Genomic DNA, 18,119 nt, shown 5'->3' on the forward strand with positions numbered 1-18,119 from the left:
TTAGTGAAGAGAACCTGTTTGTACTTTAAGGATGCATTATAGAACCCTGGGTAATAGCCAAATAACTCACCATAAGATATCCTCTTGCATGGTTTGTGTATTTTTTAAACAGAACTGTAATAAAAACAATACTTGAATTATCAGGGGAAGGGAGTTCCTTTTTATAGAAAATTGCAATAGTGTGCTTGAATTGATTTAAGAGTGAATGAGTTGGTAGGTGTGGATTTCAGAATCAATTTTTTCCGCTTGCCATTACAATAAATTCTGTCATAATAGTGAAAGGAACAAATATTGCACGTTAGTAACATTAAAGTGAAACATTTACTTAAAGTAAAACTTACTTGCGTGTTAGTAAAAACATTTAAAATATAATAAAATGAACCATTTGTTAGAAGTTATTGCAACCTGAAAGTCAGTAAATATCTTGAAAAATAGAATGGCCAACTTTTGGAATGCTAATTACCAAGATAAAATTGAACCATAAAATAATAATAATAATAATAATAATAATAATAATAATAATAATAATATATACCCCGCCCATCTGGCTGAGTTTCCCCAGCCACTTTGGGCGGCTTCCAACAAAATATTAAAATACAATGGTCTGTTAAACATTAAAAGCTTCCCTAAAACATGCTGCTGGTGTTTGCGTACTATAGTAATCCATAGGATTTTAATTAAACCTTAAAGTATCTGAACATTTTTGCTATTCAAAAAGTAACACACTTATCAATGTCATTTTAGCAGGAACAGCAGCTTAACTTATCAAGGGACAAAAGTGAAATGGGATTTTTCTCCCCCAGAATGAAGTAGTTTTATTTTTGATGCCAAGAAAACCGACAGTACAAGAATGCTTCCACCCCAATGTGGAACAGTTTGGAAAAATAGTTAATGGTTCAGTATGTAAGGCATTGTCAATTAATGTTGTTTACAATGCGTCAAGCTCTGTCTGACAAACATGACAACTGTGATTGTCTTCTATATTAGATCTATAATGGAAGAGAATAATATGTCAGCTGTCATGCCACTGTAGTTGTGGGCTTTTAGTTGGCCTGGGTTGCATTTGTTCAGCCTTTTTTGCTGTTTTATACATGTAAATAATTGTAGTTCTCAATCTAATATAGGTTAACTTTGGGCTAAGTTTATGTTATCTAAAAGTAATTGAAATAACTGATTTGCAAACAGCAGTTAAAATTATGTCTGCAGGGAACATCTGAAAACCTGTTCAAGAGTTCTTGGAATCGTCTGATATGGAAATCTCAGGATAAAAACAATGTTACCTCCATCTGCTTATTTCGAGAAATACTGAGTGTATTCAGAAAGCAGCTTAAAGCCTTGCTGTTCTGTATGGAGAGCATCTTGATAAATTTGCATTAAAAATGTTTTTTTTATTTCCCCCAGATATATGTTGGGCCTCTCGGCAGTTCCAGCTGTAATACAGTTTTTTGGCTTCCTCTTTCTTCCTGAAAGCCCCCGTTGGCTTATTCAAAAAGGACAGACTCAAAAGGCGCGAAGAATCCTGTCTCTGATGCGGGGTAACCAAACAATAGATGAAGAATATGATAGCATCAAGAATAACATAGAAGAGGAAGAAAAAGAAGTTGGTGCCGGTAAGGCTGAATTTCTGTTTTCTTTGTACATTTATGAATGAGTGACAATCAGGCTGTGACAGTGTAACAGCATTTTAGGTTAGTTTGAAATAGATTTGATATTATTATTATTATTAAAATTTGTATAGCACCTGCAGGTGTCAGGGCAGTTCTCAACTTAAAATCACAATATAAAATCACAATATACATAATAACAATAAACACAAGAAGACCCAATAATTTGCAACCCATGGTTTCAAGCAATCCTAATTAGTTCTAACCATACTCCTAGTGAAAATAAGATTAAACTAAGCTTTATGCTTTATACAGCCTTGATCCTACATCGAATTCTATTAGTATTTTCAGAAGAAATTAATACAGTATGTTAATATCAGACTTGGTTCCATACTTTAACATAATGAAATTATAATTGTTTTAAGAATTGCTAATGAGTTTCAAGGATTCAGTTAAACAGGGGAAGCCAATATAATAATCAGCCATATATACTTTTTCAAACAAATTAATAATTTTAAGGCTAATTTTCCTTCCGTTCTCAATTGACTGGGTGTATATATTGTAATTGTCACAACTTAATTATATAATTGCTTGTCAGGAATAATTCACTAGTGCACCCTAGCTCTGATATCCTTCAATTGCGATATTAAAACTTGGGATTCTACAGTGACCTTTCAGTTTGTTGCCTCCCTTTATTCACAGAGGGTTTTGGTGTGTGAGGTTCCCAGTATGGTTACAAAGAAATAAAGGCTGGCAAATTCCAACTAGCATATTGAATTCTCGCGAGTTGCTTCTGTTAGCTTTTGGGTCATGCAAATTATGGTATACTTTCCTTATACAGCCACTTCTGTGCATTTATTATAACCAAACTGGAATGAGACTTCAGTCATAGGGAACATGTTCGTGAACGGCAGAAACTTTTCAATCCATGCTACTAGTGTATGGTGATGTTGGAACTTCCCCATTTATACCAGTCTCTATTAGAGTTTATTTAACAGGATTAAGTTTTTTAATCTGTTAAAAATTATATAAACACGGACTGGCAACGTACAGTACATCTCCGGTAGCAGGGAAATGCAAGAGGCGGATTTATATTTTAGATGCTTCTTCAGAGAGAAGGTGGGTTGGTCTGTTGTTGTTATCAAATGAGCCTTGCCAACTAGGGGGAATGTCCACTGATACTCCTGCAGATGATCCCAGTGGCTGATCTGGGATAGAAGGGTTAATGTGGTCTCTGAGGTAGCTTGGACCTAAATGGTCCAGGGCTTTGTAATTCAATACAGGGACCTTGAACTTGGCTTTGTAGTAGATGGGCAGCCAGTGCAGATTCTTCAACAATGCTTTCATATGTTGTCAGCCAGATGCCCCCATGACCAATCTGGCTGCTGCATTCTGCACCAGCTGGCCACCCACGTGGAGGCATTGCAGTAATCCAGCCTTGAGGTTAACAACACATGGGCTGTATCCCTGTAAGGAGGATGCTGTGAAGCAGTCCAAGTGGAGCGGGCAGTGAGTTAATCTTTTCCACCCCAAGCCTTCATTACTTAGTCCCAAGATAATGGCACAGAATGAAAAACTTGAATACAGTCTGTAGTTTGACTGCTGTTTCTACCACAGCAGTTCCCAGTGCTGCGAAAAGGGGGTGAAATCTGCAAAAACAGCCTATCTCTTCTATAGCCTGTGTTTACAGATCCCCTTGCAAGTGTTTCAGTTTCTTTGGATTGTGGCTGTTATCTAGGCTGAGATCCAGAAAGCTCCCACACAACTAGTTCTGCATGCCAAGAGGTTTTGGCTTCTGTTTTTGTGAATTGAAACCACTTCTGAAACCATGTGGACTTTTAAGAGCTGTTTGTGTTAAGTCTCTGGGGTCTGTACCTAAAAAAAAAAAATCCTCTGGGCTTGCCCAAACTGTGCTGCTTAATGTTGCTGTTTGGCGTCTAGCCCATGATGATTTTTCCATGGAGAGATGTGGGTCTGACATAAGAATGTTAAACTGAATCATAGGTTAAGTTGTTTTTTTTAATGCATCTACTCACTTGCAGTTCTGCACACTAAATATGTAACATAATATTATGTGCTGGGGTAATGGCTTTTTCTTGGATCAGACTTTATTCTAAAAATGGAAATAAAATGAAATTACTGTGATTCAAGGGATTCAATGTTTGTTGAGAATATTACCAATTTTTGTTTTTCTCATTGATGGTAAAATGGGGTTTATTAAAAATGACACAATAAGTTCCTTCTTGTACTGTACCCAAATAATGGTTTAGGAAAAATACCTTTTTCTTAAAGTGAATTTTGCTTTGGTGAAGAAGCTCTTGACACTGATATGAGAGGATATAAGAGGATTTCCCTCTTTTACCTTTCAAGATACAAAACAGATTCTGAAACACTGACCTGTTATTTATAGCGTGTGGATATAAACAGATTAATGTATAATTCTTATTTCCTGTAAAAACAGATATTAGCAGGATAAGTCTGGTCTCAAATTTGTGCAGCCCTGACTTCTCAAACTTTGATTTATCAATATTTTTCTTCCTCATGAGACTTTGGAAAGTCATGATGAAGCGTTTCAGATAAGTTCCTCCCTCCTTAAAAACTCAGAAGATTTTAACATTTCAGAATTAGCAGTTTTAGTGAGCTTTGAATGCAGTGATATTCGGTGAACTTGTTTGTGTTCATTCTATTATGACTTTGGCTTTGAGGTCAAGCAGTGTGGTCAACACTGCATTAGAGGGGTTCTATTTTTAGGATTTCCTCTTCCCTAACATGAAGCTGGGATAGGCAGCACATGAACCTTAGTACTACTACAAATTTCATTATGCAGGGGTGGAGATTTCTTGAATTTACATCACAGTCTGAAATACAAATGTCACAGTGGCCGGATGGGACTACTTCAGAGTAACGACTCTACACCGCTCTGCATTTTATCTTTTTATTGGTGCTGCGTATTTACAGTGCTAAAGGTAGAGCTATTTACAGAGACACATCTTTTCAGCTTGAATCAGTACCTCCGAATGGCGTTTGGCGCGTCTTTCGCCAGCATAACAACTTGGGGAGACCCATCCTCTTTCCCCTACGCTTTTTGCGCAATTCCGGAGTTGGGGGGATGGGTCTGCCCCCCTTTCTTCCTCCTTCCTGTCCCACCTGGGACGATGGCTCCTCTACCCTGCTAGAGCCTTGGACACCACTTCCTGTTTCCCCACTTGAGCTGGAGCTTTCCCTGCTTTCAGCCGGGCTCTGGGCTGGGCTGGAACTCAGGAGGGGAGGGACTTCGCGATAGCCCCTGTCCCTCACATCCACCCCCCTCCCAAGCCCCCCTTCTCCCCTCCCGAGAGGCTGCACGGGTGTCGGCGACGACTGAAAGCCTAAAAACTCCGTGCTGTCCGAGCCGGTTGGTGTGAATACCTCCCCCCAGTCCCATTGGCTCCCTCCTTCCTCCTGGGAAGACTGAAATCCCAAAAAGTCCGTGGCCTCAGAGCTGGTGGGGGTGAAAATCTGCTGCCAGTCCACCTCTTCCTCTGACCGGGTGGACCGCGGAGACGCCCACACCTCTTCCTCCGGGTCCTCAAACTCCGCTTCCCATCTCCATGGCGAACTGCTCTCTGCAACCTCCTCCCCTTCTCCCTCCCCCTCCCTTTCCATGTGCCAGGGTTTGGGCCTGTGTGGGAAGAGGGCGTGGAATTCTTCCACCAAGAATTCTTCCCGTATCTGAGTGGCTGGGACCCATTCATTCTGGGATGGCGGGGCATCCTCCCATGCCATGAGGTACTCCAGGCCCCCCACCCCCCTTCGTGAATCAAGGATGGCCGTTGCTTCATTGAGTGGCTCCCTGCCTCCTCTCTCCCCCCCTCCCTCGGGGGGCTGTTCGCTGCCTCGGAACCTGCTACTTTCCCTGTACGGCGACAGCAGCGATCTATGAAACACTGGGTGCACCCTCATGTCCTCTGGCAGTGCCAGCCTGAATGCCACCGGGTTTACCTGTTGCGTGACTGTAAAGGGGCCCAGCCGTCTGGGTGCCAGCTTTTTGCACCTCCCTCTGGTGGGAAGGCCCTCCGAGGACAACCAAACCTTGTCCCCCACCCTGATGACCTCCCCTTGTCGCCTGTGGCGATCTGCCCCCTTCTTGTACGCTTCCTTGGCTCTCTCTAAGTGTTCTCTGAGCTGCTGGTGCACCGTCTCCAGTTCCTCTGCCCAATCCTCTGCCTGTGGGCCCTCCTCCTCCTCCTCCCCCTCCCTCTCCGGGAAAGATCTGAGGTCGCGCCCGTAGTTGGCCTTAAAGGGCGACACCCCTGTGGAGACGTGCACCGCATTGTTGTAGGCAAATTCTGCTAGTGGCAGGCGATCCACCCAGTCCGTTTGCCTCTGGCTGACGTAGCATCTCAGGTACTGCTGCAGAATGGCGTTGACCCTCTCCGCCTGTCCATTGGTCTGCGGGTGCCGAGCTGTCGACAAGCTGACCTCCACCTGCAGGAGGTTCATGAGCCGCCTCCAGAACCTGGAAACAAATTGGCGGCCTCGATCCGAAATAACTCTCAAAGGTAATCCATGCAGTCTGAATACGTGGTCAACAAACAGTTTGGCCGTCTCTTCTGCAGAGACCGCCCTGGCACACGGTATAAAATGGCACATTTTGGACATGAGGTCCACCACCACCAACACTGCGGTCTTGCCCCTGGACGACGGCAGGTCGGTGATGAAGTCCATGGACACTACTTCCCACGGCCTGTGCGGTGTGGCTAATGGCTCCAGCAACCCTGCTGGTGGTGCTCTGACCACCTTTGCTCGCTGGCAGGCGTCACAGCCCCTTACATAGTCCCGAACATCTTCCCGCACCCCTGGCCACCAGAAGTGTCTCATGACTAGGTGAGTGGTTTTGTCCCTTCCAAAATGACCCGCCGTCGGGTTGTCGTGCATCTGCTTGAGGACCTTACCTCTGAGCTGGTTGGTGGGCAGGTACAGGGCTCCCCTGTAAAAAAGGAGCCCCCCACGTTCTGCAAAGTCCTTTGCCTGCTCCCTCCCCCCTCGCAGCTCTCTGAAGATGCGGGTGGCAAACTCATCTGCTGCCGTCAGTGCTGTGAGTTCTGCCTCGCTCACCACTGCTGCTCCGCAGGACCATGCTGATGGGGGGAAAATGTGTCGGGGTGCCGGTGGCAACTCCTCCTCCATGTACTCCGGCTTGCGGGAGAGGGCATCCGCCCTGACGTTCTGCTCCCCCGGTATGTAGTGGATGGAGAAGTTGAAGTGCGAGAAGAACTCTGCCCACCGTATCTGCTGCTGGTTGAGCACCCTGGCTGTTCTCCAGAACTCCAGGTTCTTGTGGTCCGTGCACACCTGAATGGGGTGCTTGGCGCCCACCAGGAAATGTCTCCAGTGTTTAAACGCAGAATGGATCGCGAGAAGTTCCTTATCAAACACCGTGTAGTTGCGTTCTGGCTGTGTCAGCTTTCTAGAGAAAAAGGCACAGGGTCTCCACTCTCTGTTGGCATCCAGTTGCAACAGGATCGCTCCCAAAGCTCTGTCTGAAGCATCGGTCTCAACGTGGAACAGGTTCTGGTCTGAAGCGAACACCCTCTTGAGGCTTTCGAACGCTGCTTGCGCCTCCTGTGTCCACCTGAACTTCTGCTTGCCTCTCAGGCAGTCAGTGATGGGAGCCGTTACCCGCGAGAAGTTCTTGATGAACTTCCTGTAGAAGTTGGCGAAGCCTAGTAGGCGTTGGGCATCTTTGCGCGTCCTGGGGCTGTGCCAGTCCAGGATGGCCTGCACCTTGTCCTTGTCCATCGCTAGCCCCTTGTCTGACAGTTTGTAGCCCAGGAAGTCCACCTCTTTGGTGTGAAACTTACACTTCTCCAGCTTCACATACAGGTGGTGCTCCTTCAGGCGCTGCAACACCTCCCTGACATCCTTCACATGCTGCTCCGGGTCATTGGAGTAAATAAGGATGTCATGCAGGAAGACCAGGCCTTTCTTGAAGAGGAGTGACCCCAGGACGTGGTGCATGAAGGCCTGGAAGCATGCTGAGCCCCCTTGCAAACCGAAGGGCATCACCAGATATTCAAAAGAGCCCAGAGGCGTGAACATCGTGGTCTTCCATTCATCGCCTTCCCGGATCCTGATCAAGTTGTACGCCCCCCTCAGGTCGAGCTTGGTGAAGATCTTGCCCCTGCGTGCCGCTGTCAGCAGATCGTCCACTCTGGGCATTGGGAAAGCCACCGGTTCTGTCATGTTGTTCAGGCGCCTGAAATCCACCACCAGACGGCGCTGTTGCGTGTCTTTCTTGTCCACCCAGAAGACCGGGCTGCCCCCTGCTGCCTTGCTTTCTCTGATGAACCCCCTCTTGAGGTTCTTGTCTATAAACGCACGCAGATCCTCCAGCTCCTGATCTGACATGGAGTACAGCTTGGCTGGGGGTAGCGTGGCCCCCGGCACCAGATTGATCTGGCAGTCAAACGACCTGTGCGGGGGCAGGTGGTTGGATTCTGCTTCACTGAAGACCTCCTGCATGTCCCAGTACGGCTTGGGTATCGCCTCACCCCCCTTGACGTGCATGGTGGCCACCGTGGCTATTGGAGGCCCCTCCCCTGGTTGGTGCTGCATGCAATGTTCCAGACAAAAGTCCGATCCAAACGTGATGCATCTCTGGTGCCAACTGATGGAGGGGTCATGGCGCGCCAGCCAGCTCATGCCCAAGACGATGGGGGGGGGGTCTGAGATGGTGGTGACGTTGAATGCCAGTGTCTCTGAGTGTCGCCCCACCGTCATTCTCATGGGGGGGGGTCTGGTGGGTGATGGCCCCTCCCAGCAACTCCCTGCCATCAATGGTGGAGACGTGCAGGGGGAAATCCAGCTGCAGAAGTTGGATCTGGTGCGCTTCTGCAAAGTTTCTTGAAAAGAAGTTGGCCGACGCCCCCGAATCGATTAACGCGAGGACCGTCAGGGGATACCCATTAGGGAGCGTTAGCGTCACTTCTAGAACCACCCCTGCTCTGGGGGGGGGTGGGCTGGCGCTGTTCCTCGCTGTGCGGGTGGGTGGGTTGGGGCTGTTGTTTGCCGATTGCGCCTGGCTGCTGCCCCTTGTCTCCTGCAGCCAGGCTGTCTCGTTTCCCTGCTGTGGTGCTGCGTCAGTGGGGGAGGGCACAACCGTTCCCGCCTTTCCTTGCCATTCCCTGCGATGTGGGCAGTCTCTGACGAGATGCTGAGGGGAGTTGCAGAGAAAGCAATTCCCGCCTCTTCCCTCCTTGCGTCTTGGCGCCGCTGGGGTTTGAAAAGCCCGCGCGCGCGCGCTATCAATTTGCATGGGTTCCTGGTCTTGGCTGGCCCCTGGCATGGCGTGAGATGGCTGTTGGGGGAGTGGCTTCTCCTGCGACCGTGGGAACCAAGCCCGCTTTGCGCGCGTTGCTTGCTTGTCGTTCCACCGGGATTCCTGTCTCACCCCCACCGCCAGAGCCGCTTTGCTCAGCTGATCCATATTACTGGGCTTTGGACCTCTCGAGAGCTCATCTTTCACATCCTCATTCAACCCCAGGTAGAACGCCGCTTCCATCGGAGGCGAGTGCAGTTCCCACCCCAGTCTGTGCACCAGCATGGTGAATCTTGACCAATATTCGCGAACTGTCATTGTTCTTTGTCGTAAATTATGCAGTTCCTCTTTGGTCTGGTCCATATGGCTATCAGACGCATACATGGTTTTTAAAGCCTCTAAAAATAGTTTGACATTCTTCATGCAAGGATTTTTTGTCGCGATTAACGGTCTAAGCCACTCCCTGGCTGCCCCGGTAAGGTGTTCCACAATAAACGCTACTCTGTGCCCATCATCAGGGAACTCATCATGGTGCAGCTCAAGAGCATACACGATCTCAGTCTCAAAGCCATGATATTCCCTCGGGTCTCCATTGAACTTGCTTACTAGGGTCCCTGCTCTCCTTCCTGGCAGCACTTGGAGTTGGGCTCCCCCTCCTCCCTTGTTTTTCTCTGCATCCAACTTGTTTTGGAGGTCCACGGCTACCGCCCTTAACTGCTGCTCTTTCTCCTGAAGTGCTCTCACCTGTTCAGCAAGGTTGTGCCTGTCCTCTTTGACTTTCTCCGTTTCTTGCTTAGCCGCCTTTAATTCCCCCTGTGCCTGCAACGCCAGTTGCTGCAGGTCCTGCTGGGCTTTCTCCGCGATCTGCCGCCATTTCTCCGCTTCTGGCGCGCTCATCCCGGCAACTCCAAAGTAGCCCAAAAAAAGATTCGGAGGTAGCTGTCACAGTGGCCGGATGGGACTACTTCAGAGTAACGACTCTACACCGCTCTGCATTTTATCTTTTTATTGGTGCTGCGTATTTACAGTGCTAAAGGTAGAGCTATTTACAGAGACACATCTTTTCAGCTTGAATCAGTACCTCCGAATGGCGTTTGGCGCGTCTTTCGCCAGCATAACAACTTGGGGAGACCCATCCTCTTTCCCCTACGCTTTTTGCGCAATTCCGGAGTTGGGGGGATGGGTCTGCCCCCCTTTCTTCCTCCTTCCTGTCCCACCTGGGACGATGGCTCCTCTACCCTGCTAGAGCCTTGGACACCACTTCCTGTTTCCCCACTTGAGCTGGAGCTTTCCCTGCTTTCAGCCGGGCTCTGGGCTGGGCTGGAACTCAGGAGGGGAGGGACTTCGCGATAGCCCCTGTCCCTCACAACAAACAATATCAACATTGTGCTATTTTTGCATCAACAAGATTGCTTATAAAGAATGGAACTAAATAGAGCTCAAGGTCTATTCTGTTCGAGTGGTTTTCTGTGACTTCAGTGATTATTGGATTATTCTCTTGCATATCAGCATTTTTTAAATAAGAGTGAACAAGCAGTTCTAAGAGGGAGCTCTGAAGTGTTAACGTTTTGTTAAAACTAAATTAGATCTGTTAGACGCAAGAATAAAATGACAGTTTATGGCAGATTCTAAACAAGTGAATAGCTACGGAAATGCCTTTATAGAACATCTTTATTCACATTTTATTTCAAAAGTGCTGCACTTCATAGTATTTAGCTTCCGTTGCTATGATGATGGAAAACAGTTTTCCCAGTAGCTTGTAGCATTTGTAAATGCAGAGCAAGAAAATGTTTGGATATAGCTACATACCAACAGCCTTGAAAAAGAGTACAAACAGATGTATTAAACTGAAGTTACAATTTTGGCAATACTGTACCTTATTTCTAGAAGTATGAACACAGAAAAGGTTAAAGTTTGGCATTTGCCACACATTGATATTTTTGAATTGTTATTAAAAAAAAAGACAAACTGAAATCATTATGACTCTACCAACCAAATGGCATGGACTTTCACTTTGTATCTCATTGGAAAACACTATTTTGCTGCCACCCACTGCTTTTAGACACCTGTTATACACCGATCATGCATGTATATTCAGTATATACTGTATGTCTATTGCTCACGTATGTATTTTGTTCAAAGGGACTAATTTTCAAATAAAGGTGCATAGGATTCAAGCCTTAGCCTTCAAGTAAGTAACCTTTCTTAGTATCCTATAACAGGCTGAAGAGAAGAAAGCATTAAGCCCCAGGCAGCTGAGGGTTTGTACCAGTCTACTGCTGCAAGTACTGGCCACAACATGAGGGTAGCATGCCCCCATGGTCCTGCTTTTCTGATAGTTTGGTTCTTTAAGTACTCTTAAAAACATGCTTTTCCTACATACCTTGGCGGTTTCTACTTCAGCTGGCTGTCCCCTTTCCTTATTTTGCCATTCAGCATTTCATTATCCGCCTTAGAAGGAGCAATTTACCCTTGTTTGTTTCAGAGCCCGTTCTGTTTTATTTTGTGCCTTTATATCCTTCCTGGCTTCCGTTGAACTCCAGGCAGCATATATAGAACTCCTGGGGAGTTTCTAAGCCAGTCCAGGCCTATGTAGTTTCAGCAGAGTTAACGTATTGTATGCCATGCCCTGGGATCTGGAACCCTGATGCTACATAAAAACAATGCTCAAGTTGGTTACTAGTTCCCAGTTCCTTATTTGCTTACAAGTTCAAAAGAAGGGAAATTCAGCCATCCCTGAACCCCCAAATAGCATTTGGAATACCCCATATAGTATATTTCCCTGATGGGGGACTCCCACCTTCAAGTTGTTTTTGGTCTAAATTATTTTGCTTATGAAATGCTCAAAAGAAATTAAATAAGCAACTGGTTGTGCCTACCCCACAACATGAATCATACACTCATCCATCTGGGGGCGTGTCCCTTGTGAGCTGTCGTCGGATCCTGCCTAGCCCAGAGCTTCCTGCAGGCACATAGCACATTCAGCTGCATCTCACATACCAACAATAGCCAAAATATGTAAAGAAGAAGAAGATACGCTTTGGGCAACAAACAACAAATAATGCATCCACCCACCCACAAAATAAAGTATAATGATATTGATGATCGTATTAATTGTTCCTAATTATTTTATGTAGATTGATGGAAGATTAAATATGAGGATATACAAATCTAATTGAAAGGAAAATGGGGTCTAGCATATATATTTTATTCCTGATAAACATTGAAAAGGGAATATTGATGAGTTGTTGACCTTTATTACAGTGCTTTGTAATAAGAATTACAGAGAACATACAACTCCCGAGTTTCATCATCATCATCACTATTGTCATTCTTAATAGCTGGACTGTGCTGGTAAGATGATATTATTAATGTTGATTAAAAGATACAGCAGCCTTTGCTTTGGAAAAGTAGCATGCCAGGAAGAAATAGGTCATTTCCTGTAAAATCGTGTGGTTTTCTTCCTTCATTCCGCGTTTCCCACACCTTTTGTGGTTACATCTGTACTGGGGAACCACATGGGTTTGGCAGGTAGTTTTGTTACTTTTCTTGCAGTCTTATGCTTGAGTGTCACACTCTAGTGGCAAAAAGTATGTGCATTTTGCCTCTTTTGAGATGGTAACGCATAGAAGAGCATGGTAGATCAGGCCAGTGTGCCCATCTATTCCAGCATCATCTTCTCCCAGTGGCCAGCCAGCCAGATGCCTCTAGGAAACCCTCAAGCAGAATTTGAGCACCAGAGCATACTTACCTCCTGAGGTTTCCAGCAACTGGTATTCAGAAGCATTGCCACCAACAACGGTGGAGGCAGAGCACTGCCATCATGGCTGTTAGCCATCAATAACCCATTCTTCCACAAATTTGTCTAATCCTCTTTTTACAGTCATCTAGGTTGGTGCCCATTACTGCTTCCTGTGAGAGCAAGTTCCATAGTTTTAACTAATATTGTTTTTGACAGCAGTGATTGTAGCACAACGCAAAGCAATAATACATGTAGATGGTGTGACTTGTACTGGTGTTCAGAGTGGTTTACCATGAACAGTGGTTTGAAAGCAGCCTATGAATTAGGAGCTGGGGGCACTGTCATACAGTGGTTCTGCTCCTTCCTCCTGGGTCGTGTTCAGAAAGTGGTGGTGGGGAATGAGTGTTCAGACCCCTGGGCTCTCACTTGTGGGGTGCCTCAGGGTTCTGTCCTCTCCCCCATGCTTTTTAACATCTACATGCAGCCGTTGGGAGAGATCATCAGGGGGTTTGGGCTGGGTGTTCATCAGTATGCGGATGATACCCAGCTCTATCTCTCTTTCAAATCAGAACCAGTGAAGGTGGTGAAGGTCCTGTGTGAGTGCCTGGAGGCGGTTGGAGGATGGATGGCAGCTAACAGATTGAGGTTGAATCCTGACAAGACAGAAGTACTGTTTGTGGGGGACAGGAAGCGGGCAGGTGTGGAGGACTCCCTGGTCCTGAATGGGGTAACTGTGCCCCTGAAGGACCAGGTGCGCAGCCTGGGAGTCATTTTGGACTCACAGCAGTCCATGGAGGCGCAGGTCAATTCTATGTCCAGGGCAGCTGTCTATCAGCTCCATCTGGTATGGAGGCTGAGACCTACCTGCCTGCAGACTGTCTCACCAGAGTTGTGCATGCTCTAGTTATCTCCCGCTTGGACTACTGCAATGCGCTCTACGTGGGGCTACCTTTGAAGGTGACCCGGAAACTACAACTAATCCAGAATGCGGCAGCTGGACTGGTGACTGGGAGCGGCCGCCAAGACCACATAACACCGGTCTTGAAATATCTACATTGGCTCCCAGTACGTTTCCGAGCACAATTCAAAGTGTTGGTGCTGACCTTTAAAGCCCTAAATGGCCTCGGTCCAGTATATCTAAAGGAGCATCTCCACCCCCATCTTTCTGCCCGGACACTGAGGTCCAGTGCCGAGGGCCTTCTGGCGGTTCCCTCATTGCGAGAAGCCAAGTTGCAGGGAACCAGGCAGAGGGCCTTCTCGGTAGGGTCGCCCGCCCTGTGGAACGCCCTCCCATCAGATGTCAAAGAGAAAAACAGCTACCAGATTTTTAGAAGACATCTGAAGGCAGCCCTGTTTAGGGAGGCTTTTAATCTTTAATCAATTATTTTATTCTTCTGTTGGAAGCCGTCCAGGGTGGCTGGGGAAACCCAGCCAGATGGGCGGGGTATAAATAATAAATTATTATTATTATTATTATTATTATTATTATTATTATTACAGTAATAGGCAGCAACAACAACAACATCATCACCATCATCATCACCACCACCACCACCAGTGCCGTCTTAAGCGCCCCTGTCGCCATAGTGCGCCGGATCTCTCCGGCGCCCTTCCGCCCCGTTTCCCGGCGCGGTGGGCGGGGCGCTGCTGCGCGGTGGGCGGGCGGGCACAGCCTGACCTCTCCGGCGCCCTCCCGTCCCGTTTCCCAGTGCGGCGGGCAGGTGGGCGCCGCGCGCAACTGCGCAGCGGACCGGCGAACCGACCGGCCAGCGGGCGGGCGCAGCTCGCGGCGCCCTCCTGGCGGCCGGCGCCATGGTGCCCTGCGCCACCGGGGGTCTACGACGAGCCAGCCCTGACCACCACCACCTTTCCAAACAGGGCTGAATGAGGCTGTTACTTCTAAGCCGCTTGGCAATTCCCCTCTGTTGGAGGACAGAGCTTATACATGCTATGTAGCCTGTCCGGTTTCCCCAAACCTAGCCTGGTACTTTAGGTGCAGTGAATGATGCTAATCTGCTATCATTGTTGAAGTAAGATTCAACTGTCTGTCCAGACCGTTTTTGAATGTGGATTAGCGAAGGAATGCCAGTCTGTCCTTCACCGCTAACAGCAAAATATTTGGGGCCAGCCCTGCTTCTAAAACATGTTTTTGTGGTTTTTCAGAGCTTGGTTTCAGCTGTGGGGAAGCTGAAGTATACTCTCTGCATCAGTGAGATTGCTTCTGAGTTCATCATCGTCCAACCTTCTGTAGAATCCTTTTCGATGTATCCTAGCAACAAGAATGGCAATATGCACAAAGGCCATTAGGGACCCTCACTTTAAAAAAAAATCTACAAATTTAAGATGATAACTTGAAGTCTAAAGCATGTCTACTAAAGGATTTTCTAATTCTATTCACTTTATTCAGAATAGTAGGAACTACAAAACATTATACAACAAATATAACCCTTGGAAAGATTAATCAGTATATCAGACTTAGTGGCTTAAAATCTTTATTCTTATGACTACATGTTTCACAAATGAATGTCTGGTTAATTGTGTTTGCTTGAGTTCTTTAATGATAATCTGAAAAATAAAATTTCCACCTGGCACCAGTCATCTAGATTAAATATTTAACAAACTGTTTGGACACTGAGCAATAGGAATCCCTGGAGTCCTAAAGAACTGCTGTTTCCCCCTTTAGTGTATGTTTGTTGCTTCAGCTCTGTTGTCTGGTAGTCCTTGGAATCTCTGTGGTTTGCTCTTCCTTTTTTCCAAGCAACCAGAATGCAATTTTCCTGTGGGGAGTTTGAGGTCAGGTACACCTTAGAAAGTATTTTCTGCAGATAAAAGGTAAAGGTAAAGGACCCCTGACAGTTAAGTCCAGTCGCGAACGAGTCTGGGGTTGCGGCGCTCATCTCGCTTTACTGGCCGAGGGAGCTGACGTTTGTCTGCAGACAGTTTTTCTGGGTCATGTGGCCAGCATGACTAAGCTGCTTCTGGCGAAACCAGAATACTGCTGCACAATAAGTGCAGAATCTCAGACCCAAATGTAAAATGTAAAAGGTTAACACTTAACAAAGAATCATAGAATTGTAGAGTTGGAAAAGACCCTGAGGTTCATCTAGTCCAAAGGTTTATCTAGTCTGCAGCAGACACTCATTAAAAATTCACTTACAGTACAACACATTATATGTCTACTCAGAAGTCGATTTCTTTGTGTTTAATGGGGTAAGAGGTTATAGCAGGCATCCCCAAACTGCGGCCCTCCAGATGTTTTGGCCTACAACTCCCATGATCCCTAGCTAACAGGACCAGTGGTTGGGGAAGATGGGAACTGTAGTCCAAAACATCTGGAGGGCCGAAGTTTGGGGATGCCTGGGTTACAGGATAGCAGCCTAAGCTTTGTTTAAGGGTTGGGGTTTTTTTTTTTTGAGGGAGGATGGTTCCTGTTGCTTTTACAGCTGTAACTTCACAGTCAAGGTCAATGGGACATAGCTGTCTTCCTATGGTAAGCATGGGGTCGGCATGGGGAGGGGGAACTAGTTGTTTTTTTAAAAGATCATTGTCATACTTCGTTCTCCCCACCAGCCACTTTCGGTTTGTATTATTTAGCTCTTGTTACAGAACTTGTTTCCTCCATATTTAACTTCATTGTTTGTAGGGATGAAGTATGGTGCATGGCTCTCATTCTGCTAAGAAAACAAGGAAAGGGGCCTTTATTCAATCATCCATTTTTTTCTGGGAAGTGTGGCTTGACGTTCTGATTTTAATCCTGAGAAGAAATGGTTACAGTGACATTTCTAGACTTTATAATATGATAGAATATTTTGACATAATTGAAGGTGTTCCATTCCTTTGAAAATAGCCATGCCCTGTACCTGTGAGAAGTTAACAAAACACCTGGGTAATTTAAACTATGCTGGTAAGTAGAACAATACTCTATTCCAACAGAAATAATTAAATCAGAGCAGGATGACCTTGGCACCATGTTATTTTCCTGTTGATTTCTTAAGTATCCCAGGAAAACCTGGAATAAAGAAATAAGCTCTGGAACCTCTACTGGAAGATGCATAGTCTTTGTACAGTTGTAATAAAGTGAGCAAACAAACTTCTGTCTCAAACAATTAAACTCTATTGAATAGCATAATAGCAAAATTCTGGAGAAATAATTAGTTATGCATGTTATTTTGATTTGAAAAACTTTTATAGAGGTTTATAAACCACAGACATAATTTTAAAATGACAAATCAAATAAATAAGCACTTTAATGTTCTTGGTTAGGAAAACATATCATGGGAATAAAAACTTCTCATCTGCAGTTGCTGATGTGTTTTGGAATTGTGCAGTGCTTTCGTCCATTAATGAGAACTTCATTGGATTTTATTTAGTGATAAATTGGCTTCGAGAATGGTAACATGATTCTGCCTAGGTAGAATAAAATTGTGGTTCTGAAGTAAATTGCTGGCATTGGTAAAATGGGCTAAAAGGCTGCATTTGGTTTTCACGTAGAGCTGTTTGGAGTCAAAGCTTCAGAGTGAACTTTCTTGTACAGGCAATTCTCAACTTACACTGGGGTTACATTTCAGGGATAGTGCATAAACTCAAAATCGTGTATAGTCAAAGCACATGGGATTCAGTGGTGGGTGGGATTGCCAAAGTCTTTTTTTCCTGGATGCCTGCCCCCTATTTATTTATTTATTTAATCTATCTATCTATCTATCTATCTATCTATCTATCTATCTATCTATCTATCTAGTGCATAAAGCTGAATGTGCACAAGTTAAATAAACATAAGTTGTCAGTTATCTGTATCCTAAAGCCTTGGTAGGAAAACCCCCCAATACTTTTAAGATAGCACTGCATGACCATAAACCATGCATCTTGTTCTGAACTGCTGTACTTGACTGTTTTGTCTCCTTGCTTTTAAATTGGTGGTACCTTTTGAAGGAGAGAAATCAGGCTCTATGTTTTACACAAATGAATTTATTAAGCCAACAGTAAGTGTCTTTAAAAAGGGACGCGGGTGGCGCTGTGGTCTAAGCCACAGAGCCTAGGGCTTGCCAATCAGAAGGTCAGCAGTTCGAATCCCCACAACGGGGTGAGCTCCCGTTGTTCAGTCCCAGCTCCTGCCCACCTAGCAGTTCGAAAGCACATCAAAGTGCAAGTAGATAAATAGGTATAGTACTGCTCCTGTGGGAAGGTAAACAATGTTTCCGTGTGCTGCTCTGGTTTGCCAGAAGCGGCTTAGTTATGCTGGCCAAATAATAATAATAATAATAATAATAATAATAATAATAATAATAATAATAATATATTTATACCTCACCCATCTGGCTGGGTTTCCCCAGCCACTCTGGGCGGCTTCCAACAGAAAAAAATGAAATAAAATAATCTATTAAACATTAAAAGCCTCCCTAAACAAGGCTGCCTTCAGATGTCTTCTAAAAATCTGGTAGCTGTTTTTCTCTTTGACATCTGATGGGAGGGCGTT

The 18,119-nt window shown here is 45.6% G+C and overlaps 1 protein-coding gene across 3 annotated transcripts in view; it reads left to right on the forward strand.

Moving 5' to 3' along the window:
• SLC2A13 (solute carrier family 2 member 13) overlaps positions 1-18,119 on the forward strand; it is a 111,515-nt gene that overhangs the window by 30,332 nt on the left and 63,064 nt on the right. For all 3 annotated transcript variants that reach the window (XM_060279395.2, XM_060279394.2, XM_060279396.2), the window contains exon 3: positions 1,402-1,610. In XM_060279395.2, the coding sequence (XP_060135378.2) occupies positions 1,402-1,610 (209 nt within the window). The remainder of the gene's footprint in view (positions 1-1,401; positions 1,611-18,119) is intronic.

Source organism: Zootoca vivipara, chromosome 9, assembly GCF_965207765.1.
Source record: "Zootoca vivipara chromosome 9, rZooViv2.hap1.1, whole genome shotgun sequence".
NCBI lineage: Eukaryota > Metazoa > Chordata > Lepidosauria > Squamata > Lacertidae > Zootoca > Zootoca vivipara.